A 21,119-nucleotide genomic window follows, 5' to 3' on the forward strand; every position below is an offset into this window, starting at 1 on the left:
CTACAGAGTGTGTGAGGTAAACAGCACTATGTTCTAGTGCCCTACAGAGTGTGTGTGAGGTAAACAGCACTATGTATTAGTGCCCTACAGAGTGTGTGAGGTAAACAGCACTATGTTCTAGTGCCCTACAGAGTGTGTGAGGTAAACAGCACTATGTTCTAGTGCCCTACAGAGTGTGTGAGGTAAACAGCACTATGTCCTAGTGTCCTACAGAGTGTGTGTGAGGTAAACAGCACTATGTTCTAGTGTCCTACAGAGTGTGTGTGAGGTAAACAGCACTATGTATTAGTGCCCTACAGAGTGTGTGTGAGGTAAACAGCACTATGTTCTAGTGCCCTACAGAGTGTGTGAGGTAAACAGCACTATGTTCTAGTGTCCTACAGAGTGTGTGTGAGGTAAACAGCACTAGGTTCTAGTGCCCTACAGAGTGTGTGTGAGGTAAACAGCACTATGTATTAGTGCCCTACAGAGTGTGTGAGGTAAACAGCACTATGTTCTAGTGCCCTACAGAGTGTGTGAGGTAAACAGCACTATGTTCTAGTGCCCTACAGAGTGTGTGAGGTAAACAGCACTATGTTCTAGTGCCCTACAGAGTGTGTGAGGTAAACAGCACTATGTTCTAGTGCCCTACAGAGTGTGTGTGAGGTAAACAGCACTATGTTCTAGTGTCCTACAGAGTGTGTGTGAGGTAAACAGCACTATGTTCTAGTGTCCTACAGAGTGTGTGTGAGGTAAACAGCACTATGTTCTAGTGTCCTACAGAGTGTGTGTGAGGTAAACAGCACTAGGTTCTAGTGCCCTACAGAGTGTGTGTGAGGTAAACAGCACTATGTATTAGTGCCCTACAGAGTGTGTGAGGTAAACAGCACTATGTTCTAGTGCCCTACAGAGTGTGTGAGGTAAACAGCACTATGTTCTAGTGCCCTACAGAGTGTGTGAGGTAAACAGCACTATGTTCTAGTGTCCTACAGAGTGTGTGTGAGGTAAACAGCACTATGTTCTAGTGCCCTACAGAGTGTGTGAGGTAAACAGCACTAGGTTCTAGTGCCCTACAGAGTGTGTGTGAGGTAAACAGCACTATGTATTAGTGCCCTACAGAGTGTGTGAGGTAAACAGCACTATGTTCTAGTGCCCTACAGAGTGTGTGAGGTAAACAGCACTATGTTCTAGTGCCCTACAGAGTGTGTGAGGTAAACAGCACTATGTCCTAGTGCCCTACAGAGTGTGTGAGGTAAACAGCACTATGTTCTAGTGCCCTACAGAGTGTGTGAGGTAAACAGCACTATGTTCTAGTGCCCTACAGAGTGTGTGAGGTAAACAGCACTATGTTCTAGTGCCCTACAGAGTGTGTGAGGTAAACAGCACTATGTTCTAGTGCCCTACAGAGTGTGTGTGAGGTAAACAGCACTATGTTCTAGTGCCCTACAGAGTGTGTGAGGTAAACAGCACTATGTTCCAGCCTGTGTAGCGCACTAGCATAGGAAGTAGAAGCCCATTTAGGACTGAGCCACTGTTAGCCGAGTGTAACTTACCTTGAGCTTTACAGCAGAACGCAGTTAACCACCTCAAATACACCCACAACGGATCAGATGGAACTGTGGGGGTAAAACCCTGTCAGAAATATTGGAATGTAAAGATGATTAGTAGAGTCGGAGAGCTCAGCTCATCAATCAGCAACACTGCAGCACGGCTTCTTCTGCTTCTGGGAATGTGTGGAGGAACGAGACCGAAACGCTCACAGCGACACCTACTGGAGGATTAGGGCAACGACTATTGTGGTCACGTGATCAGCATTCCAGGGAGACCCGCGCTGCGCATATAACGCAGTTATATATATATATAAATCCTGAGGATAAATATTTTGTTTAAATTCTTGTACAATCTCTAGAAAAAAAATTTAATGTAAAAAAGTAATCAGTAATCAATTATATGTTTTTTTAAATTACATTTATAGATTTTACAAAAACAAAAACTCTGCATGGCACAACCACTAATTACTCTCTCTCTCTCTCTCTCTCTCTCTCAAAAAAGGAAAATTAAAGGTTTAGAGTATGTCTTTCTAATTAGCTGTTTTCCTTTTCCTCCTTATAATGACCATATATACAGTAACACTTTTCCTGACCTTGACATATTATACTGTACTATGAGGATGACTCAGAAATAATCCGAACTCTGGTTATATTAAATTAATTTCGTTTCTCATATTCTCTTTATCCATTAACAGGCCCTAAGTGTCTCAGGTGGATATAAATAGTTGTTTCCTGGTTGTTATCCGACTTAACGGAGGTAATCTGCATGGTTTCACAGCAGGGTCATGGTACTCAATCTGCAGGGTCAGATTTTACAATCTGCATGGTAGAGTCACAGGGACTCTAAAGTGAAATCAGCTCCCATTAAATCCTCCCCTGAGACTTATGAAAAGCTACAAAACAAAAATAAATAAAATAAAAAAATTGTGTTATAGAGTATATGAAATCATTAATCCGTCACATCAATGCCACTTGGGACTCAGTAATGTAAACCCTAGTAATGTGTCACAACTAGGAATAATAAAAGAGCTGTTTCTGCAGCTTACTTTCCATATACAGTATATCCCTGTAAGGTTTAGAGCTATAACAAGAAATCTTAATATATTATTATTTTTTTTTTAATAAGGATTAGAGTTTAGATTTAGTTGTCCATGACACTGGCACAGAAATTGGCGCTCTCCATTGTGTCGCGAATTGTAAAATATTGTTTTAGCTAGTAGTAAAGACCTCAGAATCTTTATATTTGCCAATTGTCAAGTGAGACAGGAAAGGGAGAGAAAAGAAGAAAACTGAAATATTATATCTTGATATTTGATATAATGATATAATTCAAAGAAAAGTCAGGGGTGGCTCTGTGATTAAACTGTTGGACTGCAGACCAGGAGGTCACAACTGTTGGACCCTTAAGCAAGGTCGTTCACCCCCAAGTGCTCAGGCCTCAAATTATAAATAACTGCCACAGACATGGTGAATGTATACAGTAGCAGTTTCCCAATGTGTTTTTATGTGAGAATATTAAAGGGTCTCATCATTTGGTGTGGCCACTCATCATCATAACCAGTAACATCAGTGCCTGTACATTACAAACTGAAATATGGGTATGACTGGTAGAAGATGCTCAAGTGGACACAGGTCTTACATTTATTTTTATTTAATTCTATATTACATTAAACATAAAAACAAGTCTGTAGGTTGTACAAACCGGCAGTAAACAATTATAAGTCATACACATAAAATAAGATCATTACTAACAGAAAATCATTACTTAGTATATGTAAGAAAGTTTCATACAGATGCCACTTTTAAACATGTTAAGGAAATACACGCGGCCTTGCCAAAATAAAAGTCATCATTTCAGAAGGGGTAAATTATTGGGCTGCATTAAGAAAAGACAACAACTAAGGAGATTTGAAATGACTGGAACTGGGTTAAAGACTCATCAACACATTCTTAAAACCTGGAAGAATAGAGCTGAACTGGAAGAAACGTGGTCAGAAAAAAAGATAATGGAGATTACTTAAACAATTAGTGAATTTGCATGGTTTAATAGTGAAAGTAAGAGCATTTTTCATACACGCACACAATGGGATGAGAATTCACAGGATTGGGACTAAACAGCTGTGTGTCTACATGAAAACCACTTCTTAGTGAGACTCATCAGGGAACAAGGCTTCAGTTCGAGGCTAAGGAGCATAAAGACTGGACTGTGAAGCGATGGAAAAAGGTCATGTGACCTGATGAGTCCAGACTGAGCCTATTTCAGAGTGATGGGCGTGTCAGGGTGAGAAGGGAAGGACATGAAGCGATGCTCCCATCATGCATAGTGTCCACTGTACAAGCCTCTGAAGACAGTATGATCTGGGGTTGGTTCAGTTAAGCTAATGAAATTGTAAAATTGCATGTTTCATATTAAACTACTAAATATATGGGCGATTTTTATATTTTAAGTTCTTTTCAAAAACTTTTCGAACTCCCAAATAAAGGTCATAAGAACCGTAACATGTTATCCTTGTCCGCTGTGTGTATGTGCTTGTGTCGCTGAAAATTCCTCTGGTCGCTGAAACTCTTTCCACATTCTGAGCAGTAATACGGTTTCTCGCCGGTGTGAACGCGCTGGTGCCGCTGAAAATTCTTAAGGTCTCTGAAGCTCTTCCCACACTCGGAGCAGTAGTATGGCTTTTCCCCTGTGTGAATGCGCTGGTGCACTTGGAGACTACTCTGTCTGGTAAAACTCTTCTCGCACTGCGTGCAGTGATACGGCTTCTCTCCAGTGTGAATGCGCTGGTGTACCTGGAGGGTATTTCCCCGATTAAAACTCTTCCCACAGTCCAAGCACTGATACGGTTTATCTCCAGTGTGAATGCGCAAGTGCTGCTGCAGAGCGCTCCTCTCTGTAAAACTCGTCCCGCAGTGTGAACAGTGATACGGCTTCTCTCCTGTATGAATCCTCTCATGTTTTATGAGATTGCCTCTTTCGATAAAACTCTTCCCGCACTGCGGACACTGATACGGCTTCTCTCCAGTGTGAATGCGCTGGTGTTTCTTTAGAGTGCTCTTCTGGGTAAACCTCTTTCCACAGTGCGAGCAGAGGTACAGCTTCTCTCCCGTGTGAATCTGCTGGTGTTGCTCGAGATTACTCTTTACGGTGAAACTCTTCCCGCACTGCGAGCACAGATACGGCTTCTCTCCCGTGTGGATCCGCTCGTGTTCTTTCAGATGACTCTTTCGGGTGAAACCTTTGCCACAGTGTGAGCAGTGGTGATTTTCTTTCTGCTCACGAGTGTCTGAGGTATCGAAGGTACTAGAGGATGTTTTTTGACTAGAAGAGCTCTCTCTGGGTTCCGCGGTCTCACATTTAATCCCCTCTACTTTCATTCTAGCTGGATCGCTAGTAGACAGCACATTTGAAACTGGAATATACTCATATCTGGATTAAAAAAAGGTGAATAGATTGTCAGTTGTTCAATAAAAATTAACGATTCTACAAGACAATAACAATTTAAGTTCTATTGGTCTTACATAAAGACTAAGTCTTTTACAGAGCTTCTCTCATCCTCTAGTCAAATAAATTTTTACTGTATAATGCTAATTATATAACAGGTAGTTCTGGGCAATGTGTGGTGATAATGCACAGTAGCAGCACTGGGCTGTTTAACTATCTGTATGAGTGGGCGTGTCCCAGGTATTGTCCAGTGGTTAATGACACTAACTGTGTGTCTCAGCGTGGGTGAGAGTAGGTCTGTAGGGTCCGCAGTACTGAGGAGAGAGCAGCTGTCTGACTAAACCCACATTCACACCCAGTCACAGAAGCACTTTCAGTAAGAACACACATCTGATAACGTTATGTCGTCTTAAACACGCCGTCTCTATCACTCCTAATTCATTCTGTATCGTCTCTGAACCGTTCGTGTCGTTCTGTTTAGGGCTAATGCCAGCTAGAAAGATAATTAGCTTCTAGTGCACCTTTCCATTTAACTCTATTTGGGATTCAACCTCGGAACCTCAAAGTTAACAGAGCTGATATTACAAAGCGGAATAAGTGGAAATCTATAGTAAATCACGCAAGTTTCTCAGAACTGTCCACCACCTCCATGGTTTATTCTCCTCACCTTTTGGCTACATAAAATACATTTAGGCATTAGGCAAACTCTCTTATCCAGAGCGACTTACAAAAAGTGCTTTAAAGTTTCCATCATTGTATAGATACTTACACTCGGTTACTAGGTTACTAAGTAAGTGCCATCAGTAAAACATAGTTGGGAAGGTGTTTTGGGGGGAGGGGGATTAGTCCTAGTATTGAAAAAACAGATACGTCTTGAGTTTTCGTTTAAAGAGTGTCAAAGACACCGCTACACGGACATCCAGAGGAAGTTCATTCCACCACCTAGGTGTCAGAACAGAAAAGAGTGTGGATAAGTGTCTTCCTCGATTCCTGAGAGATGGTCGGACGAAGCGAGCAGTGCTGGATGATCGAGGGAACATGGTGCAGTGCATGGTGTAATTAGAGCAGAAAGGTTAGTGGGTGCTGGGCCATTTTTAGCTTTTAGGCAAGCATCAGGGTTTTGAATTTGATGTGGGCAGCTACAGGAAGCCAGTGCAGGGAGCAGAGAAGTGGGGTGGTGTGAGGGAACTTGGGACAATTGAAAACGACAGAAGCAGACCTGCCAGGAGTGAGTTGCAGTAGTCCAGTCCTGAAATAACAAGGACCGAACAAGGACTGAACAAGCACTTGAGTAGCCTGTGAAGAGAGTACCAGTAGTACTCAGAGTGCTTGATGTTGCATGAATCATGCAACATTTAATCAGTGTACCATATCAAGAGAGACACTGAAGCAATTAATTCGGCTCACAGCAATTGATACAGGAACAGACCTGTGTCTATTATACAGTGTATACTGTATACAATATGCTGCTGTGTTCCATATCAATAAACATTCAGAACTGTCACAATATATTGCATACAAATCACAACACTGCTCCTTGCCATCCTGTTCATGGGTGCATGCATGACCCCAATGTAGAGATCTAAAAAGAAGGTCCTGGGATGCAAAGTCCAAGTAGGGAATAAGCCTCTGTTTGAGCAAAAGAAATGGCTTTGAGAGGAGTTTGACTCACCCAGAGTCGGAGAGCTCAGCTCATCAATCAGCAACACTGCAGCACGGCTTCTTCTGCTTCTGGGAATGTGTGGAGGAACGAGACCAAAACGCTCACAGCGCTATCTGCTGGACATGTCAGGAAAATAATTCAAATATTGTTCATAGGATACGTGTCGGTGCTAAAAATGCAGCACAGAACACTCAACCACAGGAGATATCAAATGTATAACCATCCCAGTGAAGGCTGACTGTAATAATGATGACTATAAAAATAACATATGGAGATCTGTGAGTTGAGTCATGTCAACTGGACTATTTTCTTTTTTAATAACTCCTCATTCAAGCAGCTTCTTTAGTGTGATGGATGTTGGTTAATTCCTCATATTTGAGTCACCCAGGTCAAAGGATCCTCTGGTGTCTGAAAAGGCTTGTTAGATGAACAGTGGTTCCATTGCTACCAACTTCCCTCAACTTCCTTTCTACAGGAAAGAATTCCTCATTGGGATGACTTAGAATCTTCAGACACACATAAAAAAATGCAGTAGCAGACATGTGCAGCTTTAAACCTCAACACTAAACAAAAACAAGAGAGAACCAAATACCACAAGTGTCAGATCTTTAATGTTTACATAGGAGCTGCCTCATTCTCAGTTGTGTGAACGTCCTGGTGTTGATAAATTCCACACTACTCGTCCTACACTGCCAGCAGGGATGTGGCTTCTATCTTGTGTGTCCTGTACACTGCTGTTTTTGGAGATGAAATCATCAAGGACAACTCTCGAGGACAACGCTACTTACACACTCAACATTGATACGGCTTCTCTCTGGTGTGAACGCGCTCATCATGTCTTCAGCTCCCAGTCTTTAGGCAGTCACAGACTGGAAAGAATTTTCATTCAAGTATTAAAGACAATTTATATGTTTTTCACTATGTAAATGTGTGTGTGAGTGTATAAAAAGGCTGTCGTTTCTGAATGGTTAATGCCACACTTTTGTCAAATCCCTTGAATTAAAATTGCAAGTCTTGAACTTGGTCACATCTTGAGTGTTTCATTTTAAATTCAGTACAGAGGACAACTTATATTTGTTCTGAAATTTACAGACATGACTGTAAATTTATATTATTAATAAAAAACAAAAACAGTTTTAAGATGATTTTTATATCCCATTAGTCAGGAATAGTAAGTCTTCCCCACTCGTTATAACCTTTATATTTTTAAAATTCATTTTCTTTCTAGAAACCTCTCTGACATTTACAGCATTTGGCAGACACCCTTATATAGATCAACTTACATTTCATTTCATTATACACCTGAGCAGGAAATTAAGGGCCTCGCTGATGGACCCAACCGTGACCACTTGGTGGTGCTGGGGTTTGAATCCCAAAATATGTAGCGTGGAGAGTTTTGCTTGTTTTGAATAAAATGCTTTGAAACGACTTCAATATCTTACAGGGATACACTATATATCTCGCTTAACTGACAAATTTAACCAACAATAACAAAATCTATAGTGTAGTGTAAACTTCAAAGAAATGTGAAACTCATTTTTAGGTAGCAGCAATTTAATATTCAATCAATAGCTACCTGCAGACACACTGTAAGGGCTGTGTCCCAAATCAGTCAAACTGGATATCTATTATGCTTCTTCAATTTATAGCGCAACTTGTAGGTGACCTCATTAATGGCCTGTTAACAAAATCACTTCTTATGATATTAATAATGATATAATTATGCTCATTACCCTTGCCTAGAAGGAGGTGACAAAGAAATTGACCAACATGGTCTTATCTCTAGTTTTCATCTCAATAATTTGAAGGAAGATGGCAGTTTAACCAAGCAAATGTTCTAACCATAATCTGTGTTCGAGTCTTCTGCCAAATTATAGGTTTTGGCACCCTCTGCTTGCAATATTTTCTTATCTAAAAATATTAAACAGACCTGCAAAAAGGCGCTGAATAAACACAGCAAAATCTTGACTCATTCAACTCAAAGAAAACAATCAAAAGCAAGTTAAACAGCTCTTCTTTTGCCTGATGTGGAAAACGACAAAATATTAAGAACACTACGGTGAAAAAAGAGACACTGGAATTAAATGGAATACACGTTTAAGAGTACTTAGTAGTAACAGGCTACAGGGTTAATACAGAACACATACAAACAAGATGTGACAGATAAAAGTAACAGTAACAGTCAGGATTAATCACATCAGTATTTCAGTTAATATTGGATTACACACTGAAAGATAGCAATCTGTTTCTGGTGACATAAAAAGACTACAGCAACAAAGCCTGAATTAAATCCTTAAATTAAAGTCCATAAGACACCTTTATTTCCATCCCAGCCTGTCATTACTATATTTTATTTTCATAAGATTTGTTTAATCTGTCCTTGTTGGCAAAGCTGAGGCGTCAACCTAGCCAACTTCAGATGATGAGATAATGTCAAATTGTGCTGAAAAAGCGACGGGTGAAAACTGGTTAGGGCTCCTTCGGCATCAGTATCGCGGCGAAAAGCAGCATGTTACTTTACAACTATTCCTTCCTAATTAAGCTGTAAGCATTAGTAGAATTTTTATACACCACAACTGCAGGATCCTTTCTTTCCATTCTTGATTATTCAGGTATATACATTATTATCATCATATTGTGTATTTCTACAGTTACTGTGTATGACCTGTATTTCATAAGAATGATCCAGCTGGAGTCTTAAAAAGAGATTTCTCTAAACCTCTCAGCCTTAGAAAAGTGAAACATGCACAAAATGATGTTTATTCTTCACACCAGACTGTACAAAAGTTCTCTCAGTGAAAAAGGCCTTGCCTCATTTGTAATATGTGAAATGTGAATATTAAAAAAAAAGGTTGGTGTTTGAAGAGGCCTCCTATAGTCTCAGAAGGAAATATATTCAGTTCAAAGTTAACACACTTTAAAATAAACGCATGTACTTTAAATAGTAAGTACACACCAGAGACAGAAATAAATTAAACTCATCTGCTGGGCGATGAGGAGGAAACTCCTGAGATTGTCAGTACAAATAAAAGGCTTTAAATGAAACTGGGGAAATGGCCTGCTGGGTTATTGTGCAAAGTGAACTGGTGCAACTAGGTCTGGTTTGTTAGTTTTTTCAGTCATTAGCTAAACTTCAACACTTTCTACAATGATATGAACTTTCCTGTATTTTGAAGTGTTACAACCTGGAACCAAACTAGAATAAACTGGGATGTTATGTCATGAATCAAACAACCCAGTCACCGGGGGGTAGCACAGGTCAGCGCACCCTTAGCGCTAGTCTCTTACCCTGTTAAATTGGGTTAAAATTTTGTCAGGTGATCTAGTGATTTGCTGTGGAGCCCCTACCAGGAGCAGTGAAATCTCTTTATAAAGTAAAAATTTAAGTTTTTTTTTTTTTATTTGCATAAGTATTGATCACCTACTGGTGTGAAACTCGCAGTAAAGTAATTAAAGTGTCACATGACCTGCACAGAAATATTTCTATACAGACCCAAAATTTGTTTCAAGAGCATGTCTTATCATCAAACCAAAAGGAGCCTTTATCGCAAATCCGTCCGAAAAATTCTGGACAAAATATATAAATCAGGTTTAGTTTAGAGATGGTAAAGATTACTCAGTGATTAAGTGTCATTAAGATTTTAAATAATAAAAAACATACAAACAGGTAACATTTAGCTTATGTATCTCTTAACTTGTACACCACAAGAGAACACACTTGGAGGTCAGTCGGGGTACAGTATTGGTTATTGTATTTTTTTTTGCGGCTTTGTTTCTGAACGAGAACACAAAGATTATCACCTTCTTTCTTTTCTCTTCTTATTTCTCTATCGCATTGTTCCTTCACTGATTTGTCTCATAAATAATTAGTTGGTATTATGCCACTAGAACATAAGTAAGAATTTTCTTACAATGATTACACGAATATTCAAAACTTATAAACATCCTGCTGATCAACATTATTTAAAAAAAATCTATTTAAAAAAATGGAAAAAATGTGGCACAGCCATAGCTTGAGACCTTCCACCAAATATCAGTGCTGGGGTAAAGAGGAAATTAGTCAGAAATGCCACTATGAGGCTGGGGAGGATTCTAAAGAAGCCAAAAGGATCTCTAGATAAGAAAGGAGAAGCTGTTCACATTTCAGTGATTGCTTACACTCTACCATAACAGTGGAAAATACAGGCATACTGAAGAAAACATGTTTTCCAGCATGGTCACACCAAAGCAAAACATTTGACCTTTGGCAGAAACCAAAATCTGTTCAAATCCCATGAGAACACCACAGCAAACCCCACTGCAAGGATGATGGTGGTATTATTTTTGATAGGGGCGGGGGACAAATCAGAGTTGAGGAGAAAGATGGATGGAATGAAACACGGGGGAACTGCACAGAATCTCTTGAAACTGAGGTGAAGGTCCTACCATCATGATGAAGGACCTAGGAGTACATCAAAAGCTGCACTGGAATAGTAATAGACCATGAACTCAAGTTTGTCATGTGTTGTAAAACCCCAGACCCCAGTCCAAATCTGTGGCAGTAATGTTTACCGATTTGCAAAGCTTGGGCAATTTTACTGGGAGCAACAGATACACCTTTAAGACCTACAGCAACCTGAATGAAGTTCTACTCAGTACTGACCCAGTGGTGGGAGGTAAAATTTAAATGTACTTCATTACTGTACTTAAGTTCATATTTCACATCATTTTATTAATGGGTATAGTAACCTTTACTTTGCTCAAAAGTACAGCAAATAACTGGACTTTTACTTTACTACATTTTTGCATGGTAGTCGTTACCTAACCACAGTGGTGTGTAGTATTTGAAGGAGGAATGTCGCCACCTGTTGACCATTATGCATCATTCCATGACTGGCCTTTCCTTCAAGACAGAACTAAAAATGCAATAGAAATCAGAAGTCGAGCTGGTTGGAGACAGTGATGAAAAAAGCACCTTCACAATCGGGAACAAAAAGAGAGAGAGAGAGAGAGAAAAGAGAGAGACAGACAGAAAGAGAGAGAGATTTTTTTTTTTTTTTTACTAAAAAGGGCTACTGTGAGCTAATACAGGCCCTGTACTTTTTTACTTTTACTTAAGTATACAAGTAAGAAGAGTATGTCAACTTCTACTTAAGTAGTCTTTGTCCTAGGGAATCTCTACTGTTACTCAAGTACAAGATTTGTGTACTTTGGGTACTGACCTACAGGGATACCTTGAAATGATAGACCTAATGTGCAAATCCAACTAAATAAAATCAGAATGCAGTCCTCGGTTGTAACACTTAAAGGGGAGGGGGTGTTACTTGTACAAGACGATGCATAATAGTTTAAAGTCATATAGCACCTTACTCACACTCAAGGCCACTTTGCGAACAATTTAAACTGAAACACGAGCACAAAAAAAGCACAAGAAAGTCAAATAGCACCTTTCTCATGTCTCACACACACATACAAACACACACACACAAACAAGGTCACTTCGCAAATCAATTTAAAATGAAACAAAAGCACAAAAAAATAAAACGGAAGCTCGTTTAAGCTCAGGGCGGCATAATTTTGTGCTTCACAGTCCGCCATCTTCATTCTCCGATGGAGCCGGGGTACCCGGGGTACCCGGGGGCGACATGGCTCTGTACAACTCCTCCCAGACGATTAGCTCTGATACGACTTCTCCCATGTGAATGCGCTGGTGTCGCTGGAGATGACACTGCTGAGTAAAACTCTTCCCGCACTGGGGGCAGGGAAACGGCCGCTCCCCGGTGTGAATGCGCTGGTGGACCTGGAGGTGGCAGTGCTGTGTGAAACCCTTGCCGCACTGCCCGCAGATGTACGGCTTCTCTCCTGAGTGGATGCGGCGGTGCTGACGGAGATTGCTCTGGTCGCTGAAATTCTTGCCACACTCCGGGCAGTGATAGGGCTTCTCCCCTGTGTGGCTGCACTGGTGCACTTGCAGAGCCGTCTCCCGGTTAAAACTCTTCCCGCACTCGAGGCAGTAAAAGGGCTTGTCCCCAGTATGAATGCGCTCATGCTGTTGAAGGTTGCACCTCTGCGTGAAGCTCATTTCGCAATACGAGCACTCGAACGGCCTCGTCCCCGAATGAATCCTCTGGTGTTTCAAGAGACTGCCCCTCTCGGTAAAACTCTTCCCGCACTCCAAGCACTCGTAAGGCTTCTCTCCCGTGTGTATGCGCTGGTGTCTAATGAGACCGTCTTTCTCGCTAAACCTCTTCTTACACTGTGGACACTGGAATGGCCGCTCTCCGGTGTGAGTGCGCTGGTGTCGCTGGAGGTTGCAGAGGTAATTGAAGTTTTTCCCACAGAGCGAGCAGTGATATGGCTTCTCCTGAGTGTGGATCTGGAGATGTTTTGTGATGTGACCCTTTTGAGTGAAACACTTCCCACACTCTGAGCACTGATACGGCTTCTCCCCCGTATGAATCCGCAGGTGCTTTATCAGACTGCTGCGATCGTTAAAGGTCTTCTCGCATTCCGAGCACTGATAAGGCTTCCCCTTTACATGAATGCACTGGTGTGTCTGGAGGTCGCACTGGTTCGGAAAACACTTTCCACATCGTGAGCAGATGTGCATTTCCATTTCCGTTTCCGTTTCCTCAGACGGCTCACCCGGACTGCTGGAACTCGGCGTCGGCTCCAGATCCTCGCATTTAATCTCGTCTGACTCCATCATAGAGAGATCCATGGATGCTCTTTAAGATGTGTGAGAAAAGTAAGAGCAGGAGACTAAAAAACTGGCCACTGTTTATATCTGAAAATGGATAAAAGGGAAACATGGTCAATGTAGCAATATTTCTGACAAATAAACTCACATGGGAGTGCAATGGTTTGCAGTCGATCCCCTTGGGTTCAGCATGCACATGAACCGTGGATTAATTGCTCATTTTTTAAACTTGCAGATTAATCTTACAATTTTAAAGAGTGAGCATTTTGGCGCCTCCGTAAAATATAATGATGATGGAAGAAGGGTGGTGGACAAAACGGTTACAATGTGTAGAAACTGTGGTACGAGAAATGAAAACGTGCATGGCCGCACATCTGAAGTGACATACACATGGTGTGCTGTCAGGATGTAAACCGCAACAACCATAGCAAGCTCACCGCTGCATTTAAGCAGCCCTTTGCACCAAAAATCAGAGCAGAATCAGCGGTTCCCAAATCTATAGGGTGTTTATCGCAGCAGACATGAGGCCATACTCTGTTGTGGAAAACAAAGCATTTAAAAACATGTTGAAAGTGGTTAAGCCACGCTACAAAATACCCACTTCAGCATAAACTTTACAAAAAAATCCTCGCGAACCTATTAGATGCATCCTCTACTGTGATCACCACAGACGGATGGACATTAAGGTCTACAGAAAACCACATCACTGTGACTGCTCATTACATCACAGCAGAGTGGGAGATACGAAGTCCGGCGCTACAGACATGCTACAGACACGACATGAGACCTAACGCAGGTACTGGTAGAGGCAGTAGCAGAGTGGGAGTTAAAGTGGTGCAATGCATGTAGCAATAGCCCAGTCACCACAGATAATGCCAGAAACCGAGTAAATGCAGTGGCAAAATCTGAACTGGGGCCACAGATATCTTGCTTCGCACATGTGATGAATTTAGCAAGATGACAAGACTCTACCTTGCTGTGCTTGCCACTTCAGTTCCTAGTGAGAGGATTCTCTCTTTAAAGAATGTAAAGATCCTCATCTTTAAAAAAAAAAAAATTAATCTCTGAATCTCTAATTAAGAATATTTGGTCTGTTTTCAGGTCTCAGATTTTTTTGTACATGCTGCACTATTATTTTAGTATTAAATATTTTATTTTTAAATTTTATTTATTTGGCTGGTTATTTGTTCATTTTATTTTTGTTAAAAACAAAAAAGTTATCTGATCCGTAACTGTGATGTTACCCAAACCGTGAATTTTGTGTTCCAATGCACCCCTAAATTCACATAGGGATACACAACACATTTCTTGTTAATTTGGGCATTCCTACATGTAATTTGTTGATTTTAATGAAAAAGTGCCCCATAAACTGGCGAACAAGCTTAGTAACCTGAAATAACCACCACACTGTGTTCATGGATTTTGGAATTTCTCACTAGCCCACCACAGAACATCAGGGTTGGCAACCACACAGCATCTACTCTCACACCCTAAATACAGCAACACCACAGGGTGTGTCCTCAATCCAGCCCTTTTCACCCATGACTGTGCACCCATCCACTTCATCCATCCACACCACAGAGACATTCGCTGAAGACGCCACAATAGTGTGACTAATATCAGAAAATGACGCGACACTACAAAGAGGCGGTTTAACATCCGGCTAAGTAGTGTTCGGACAGTGATCTTTTTTTTCTAATACCACTAAAACAAAGGAGATTTGTGTAGACAGGCGAGCCAATGCTTCTGACAATATACAAAAAATCTGAACATCCACAAATTCTATTTAAGTGTATAAAATCATAGAAAAAACACAACCTTTTACATAAATACATTTCTCCCAAAGCCTTGCGTGCTTAGATTAACAAAAAGACACGCAAAGGGCTCCGCACAAAAGTGTTTCCTTGTCACTTTGGAAAACCAGTTTATTTTAAAATTAAAATAATTCCAAGTGGCACCCCAGTCTGAAATTTTGTTCAACAGACAAAGTGGAATATACACTTATGTTCAGTTTTGTTAGCAACATGACAGAGAGCTAACTTGGGTGAGTAATGTGTGTGTATATACACACACGTCAGAAGAATCATTTGACTGATTGTGCGCTGATACACGCATCTCCCACACTGACTCCAAAATCGATTCTTTACATTTTACATTTACAATGTTTTTTTACATTTATAATAGAGATGAACTGGTTGATCGGTCAGTAAACAGAATTGTCTGGTTTACAGTTTGACTAATGTAAACGATTCCATACCAAGAGCAGAAGCAACAGAAACGCATTTTCGTTGTGTTACAGTAGCACAAAAAACATGCGCGTTAAAAGCCTCAAATCTACCTTTTCCCCAAACTCTGAGAGAATTCTCAAACACACTCATTACACACTAGGGCTGCAACAACGTTGGCAACGAATTTCATAATCGATTCGTTGTGACGTGCAACGCTAAGACATTTGACTATTAAAAAAAAAAAACTTTAGTTGAGCGCCGAGTGTTGTGAACACACTCGGTCTCGCGCACTAATGCTAGCAGAGTTCAGTGCCTCATAGACAGGGCAAAGCAAAAATAAATAAAAAAGAGCGGAGGTAGAGGAAAGATACATAGCGAAGGCTGCTGGGTCTTAGTGCTCTTACTGGTATAATCAACATCCGTGCACATGGGTACTGTTTACTATAACACTGTGATCACGTGTGTGCGCGTAAAACATTTTATTTTGTTTCTGTATGTGTGTACAAAACACGTGTAGAGTAAAAGCAAGTCTCAATAGAGACGTTAAAAATCCATGTTCTCTCTCTGCTGAAGGCTCAGCCTGCTCTTTGGTTGCTGTGTGTGTGTGTGTGTGCACGCATCATTGGACACCTTACACACACAGACCCCTCCTACTTTCGCCTTCAGAGACACACACACTCATTCTCGCTGCTCTACACAGAAACACTACTCTGTCGTGATACTTTTCAAAGGTAAAATGCAAGTTAATTGGTTTTATTTTTACTTTACAGCAGTGATTGTTAGTGTGTTTTACAAAAAATTTAATTTGTTTTTCGAGTGTTTTGGAATACGAGCCGCTTCTGGAACTAATTATCCAAGGTTCCACTGTATCTTTTTGGCAGATGTGAAGCATACATGTCTATGTTTTTTGTGTTAGTCCATTTTTAGTTTATTATTATTATAACAGCTCAAGTTAATCGGAAAAATAATCGACAGATTAATCGATTATTAAAATAATCGTTAGCTGCAGTCCTATTACACACACTCTCAAAAGTCTTACAACAAATGCTTACACAAGCCATACGCTCTGGTGTGTTCGCAGCCACTTAACGTGTGTGCTCACCGTCAAAGTGAGTTAAAAGGAAATTGGAGGTGTTGCTGTTTATTTATAATCCTACGATAGGCGCTCTATAAACTATTTACATGATCATCCCCTGTGGTCAGAGCGAATTATTCACCAAGTTTGTTTAGAAATAATAATGATGACGGATGATGTAACAAGAGAATTGCTCTGCTCAGTAACAATGTAGCTTTGTGTTTCATTACATTTGTAGTTAAATATTAAACTCTTTTACTTGAAGTTAGTTTGTAGTGTTTAAACACTGCATTTGGTTTTTAAGTAAGAAAACTAATGTTATAAGGAACCAGCTTCATTTAATAACTCTAAGCTTTTTTAAAGGTTTAAAATTGTGTAATTATGTAACAGAATCTGGATATTTATAAAATCGTGATACTTATAGAATCTTCAATGACTCGAGGTATTCTGATATTTTGTGTCTACATGTGCACTCATTGTGTAAATAATTTTGTTTAGAAGTTACATTATATATATATATATATATATATATATATATATATATATATATAAATAAAGGAGCACAAAAGTGAACGATGAGGTAGTTTTGTCGCTGATGTGGTTTGTCTTTTTGTCAACGATATTAGCTCACTTTGCATGTATTTGCAAATATTAATATCCAGCAATATTTCCGGCTTCATGCAAATAGAAAAACTCTATAATTACGCATTGTGAGTCAACTTTAAAATGTGTTTATTTCATCCCAAAAAAAATATTTTTTAATTGTTTTTAAAAGCTAAAAAAGATGGCAAAATGCTAATCCGGATAAATCTTTAACTGGTGCATAAAATCACTTTAGAAGAGCATGAATTGATGTAATATAGATGATGTAGAGACTAACTTTAAGACTGGAAGTTTAAATGTAGATGCCTTTTGTTCTCTGGCTTTGAGCAAAAACAATACTACCTGAAGAAAACAAAATACTATTTAAAGTGCATTTATGCAGCTCAGTATATTTAAAAAAAAATTAAGAAAGAGAAATACATTAATTCAGTAAAGCAGACGCAGTACAGGCTTGAGACTTTTCTTTGTCCTGCTCCTGGACAGATTGAGTTACTGAGGAGATTAAATTACCTCAGCATGTCTTAGCCGCGATTAGCCTCAGAACAATGTTAGCAAGCTAAACCACATTTAACTAGCTAGCCATTTCAACCGACTAACACAAAACCTTTCAAATAAACCTCGCTAGTTTATAATCCAGTCATCATTTAATCAGTAATTATCTGGTGTTTGACGGAGACCGAATGGCGCCCCGTTTGGCAGAAAGCCACTTTAGCTCAGCTAGCAAGCGCTTTAGCTTCTCCTGATCCGCAAATCAGGACACACACGACCGCGACACACACCCGCAAAACAAGCCTGGACTTTCAACTAAGTCAGATCTAATTATCGATTAAAAAAGCGTCCAACACCGGGTAGAGATGAGGATGAGGATCAGATCTCACCTGGTACAACGGGAAACTGAGCGATAGTGATGTGTCACTCCGAGGAGTCGACTCTTTCAACCGAGTCTTTTGGGTGAAGCTTAGGAGTTGACTCTTTTATCAGGAGCAGTAAATTAACAGCGTTTAACACACACACACACACACATACACCTTAGACTATCCAGGAACCTCTGTAGGCCAGCTAGAGAGTGTGAAGGTCAGTGTTGGTGGTGACTGCTGTATTTATTCCCATCTTACAACCTCCAGTCAACATCCACATGCGCATTCACACACTACTGCAAATCTGCATGTCTTTGGCCTGTGGGAGGAAACCGGAACACCTGAAGGAAACCCTCCAAGAACATGCACACAGATTGCGAGGCAAAAAAAAACATACCCAGACCCTGGAGGTGCGAGACAACAGTGCTAACCACTACGCCCCTGTCATCTCTGACTATACAAGACAATTATCATCATAATAAACAACTATTGCATCACAGTAAATATTACAATAATATATAGTATATATATATATATATATATATATATATATATATATATATATATATATATACATATATAAAATTAATAATATAATTAATTAACATAATTTATATTAATGTATTATATTAACATCATAATACATCATGATAAATATTACTATTTATTAATAACTGGGTAGTGGTAGCTCTGTGGGTTACCACTCTGTTAACAGGATTGCCACTGTTGGTGTTTAAGCATGCCACTAACACCCGATCTGCCTGACAATATAATTTGACTTGAATGTACTGTATTTCGCCAAAGCCTAACTCATCTTCTTATAACATTATAGCTATCCATTTCTTTATTCAGTTTTCAGCAGCTATATGTGTGTGGGTAGGCGGCACAGTGGCTTAGTGTGTGTGTGTGTGTGTGTCCACTGATTGTCCTGTATTTTGCCCGATGGCAAAGGCACAAACAATCATTGTCCTGGATGGGTTGAATTCTTGATGATGTCGCTCCTGTAGTTCTAGAATAAACTATGTCCAGATTGAGGAGCTTGGTTCCCACAATCCTCCATGCCATCTTAACTCTCTACAGTAAGCCAAATCTCTTCAGTTCTCTGCAGTGCAGCTGGTATACCACACTGTGATGCAAAAGCAGAGAATGCTCTCTATTATGCTACTGTAAGTATTCACTAAGAGTTGACAGTGTACTTTGGCTTTCTTAAGCTTCCTCATGAAGAAAAGCCTCTGCTGAGCTTTCTTTACTAAGTAGGAAGTGTTAATTGTCAATGTTAGGTCCTTTGTCATGTGCAGACCCAGGAATCTGATGTTGTAACCCTTTCAACCTCCTCACCATTTATGTGTGTGTCTCTATGTGTGTGTGTGTGTGTGTGTGTGTGTGTGTGTGGCTTGGGTGGTCTGTCATATTTTTTTTTCCTGAAGTCTACAATGATTTGCTTTGTTTTAGTGGTGTTCAGAACCAGGTCACAATCCAGACAGCAACACCTGTATGGGGTCACAAGACTCCTAGAGCCTTGCAGAGGGATCTTAGGCCACAAGGCTTAGGGGTTATCCAAACCATCACAGGGCACAGGTGTACACACCTGATCATAAACTATGAGCAACTTGGAAGTGCTAGTTAGTCTAACATTGAATGTTTTGGACGGTGGGAGAACATGCAAACTCCACACAAAACCACACACACAGATCAGAGGCAAGTTTTAAACAAACGCCCAGTGCTTGAGGTGTGATGCGACATTGAAAACCATTAACCACTATATTACACTTAACACTTGTAAAATGATTTTTTTTTAAAACAATAAGCAATAATAATAAGTGTACACAAAGCCAAAACACTACTGTTGTTCTGCTAAAAATTCATAAATTTTCTGTAATCCAATAGTATATAATAACACAGCATCAATTATTAAAAAGTGATTTGAGATGACACCAATACCATACCAAGGATCAGTGCTAGGAACAATTTGAACAAAGTGTGGATTAGATATCGGGGGTGGGGGAAGTAAACCTTATTGGATGGGTATAGGTCGATCGGTTGACTCAAGGGGTCAGTATCCCGGTCAGGGAAAACAAAAAAGCATCACACCCTCTCTGACAGAATATATAAAAATATGACTTCATGTACATTCATAGCAATGTAGACTTTTTTTTCCTAAAACTTATTAAAAGTTTTTAAGCAGCAGGTTTAGACAAATACACAAGACATGTTGCTGCTGTCAATATCATCCTTAGGCTTCAGTTATCCCTGTTCATTTGTTATTTATGTAGTGTTGTCTTATAAATCATCCATTGCATTCACAATAATGAAATATGAATAATTATCTAGAGTAAATCATATCGACGTGTGAAGTTTTTGGGAACAGCATAAAGATTTAGAACATAAAAGCTGATTATATTAAGAAGAGGTTAATATATGTGGCATCTGGTATTACATTTCTGTTTACATAAACTGTTAGCTTATATTTGATAATAATATAGCCGATATAAATATAAAAACAACAACAAAACAACAACAACAACAAAAAAACGAGCCGTTTAAGAACCGACAGAGTCGATTCTCACTGAGCTGGTCCGATGTTTCTGTGACTACCCGCTCTGGATTTACACTGCGCATGCGCACCGTTGTTGCGCATGCGCGCTTCTTGTTACGTGTGTAGACGAGACACAAACGCATCGCCCGCCATTTATACAAAATTAAGAATAAACATAATTTAAAAAAACTCTCTTTTTATTTAGTTAAGAGATCTATTGTTTATTACATCTACTGAAATAAAAAAGTTCTTAATTAGTACATAAAATGTTAAATGGTTTATGATTTCACAGGTTAATAAGAGAAGTTCATTAAAATTAGCACAAATTTGTTAGGAACTCAATTTAAGAATATCTATCTATCTGAAGTATAGACTAGGTCTTAACACAGAACTGGTTCATTTAATTATAGAAAATTCAATTCAATTCAATTTTATTTGTATAGCGCTTTTAGCAATTTTCATTGCCGCAAAGCAAAGAAAATAAAGATTTTAATTGTATTTTAAAAA

General features: G+C 39.6%; 1 protein-coding gene across 7 annotated transcripts in view; it reads right to left on the reverse strand.

Moving 5' to 3' along the window:
* LOC128526242 (zinc finger protein 239-like) overlaps positions 1-18,184 on the reverse strand; it is a 50,410-nt gene extending 32,226 nt beyond the window's left edge. For 4 of the 7 annotated variants that reach the window (XR_008360789.1, XM_053497884.1, XM_053497881.1 and 1 more), the window contains exon 1: positions 1,533-1,731. Coding sequence is in view for 3 of the 7 variants with exons in the window: in XM_053497888.1 (XP_053353863.1) it covers positions 4,094-4,765; positions 12,356-13,334 (1,651 nt within the window). In the remaining 4 variants the exon portion in view is untranslated. Of the gene's footprint in view, positions 1-1,532; positions 1,732-3,196; positions 4,957-5,740; positions 5,914-6,643; positions 6,802-12,355; positions 13,401-18,097 lie in introns of those variants that run through there. The other 3 variants (XM_053497888.1, XM_053497887.1, XM_053497886.1) reach the window with 3 other exon arrangements.
* Positions 18,185-21,119: the final 2,935 nt, after the last annotated feature.

The sequence above is a fragment of the Clarias gariepinus genome, chromosome 6 (assembly GCF_024256425.1).
Source record: "Clarias gariepinus isolate MV-2021 ecotype Netherlands chromosome 6, CGAR_prim_01v2, whole genome shotgun sequence".
Lineage (NCBI taxonomy): Eukaryota > Metazoa > Chordata > Actinopteri > Siluriformes > Clariidae > Clarias > Clarias gariepinus.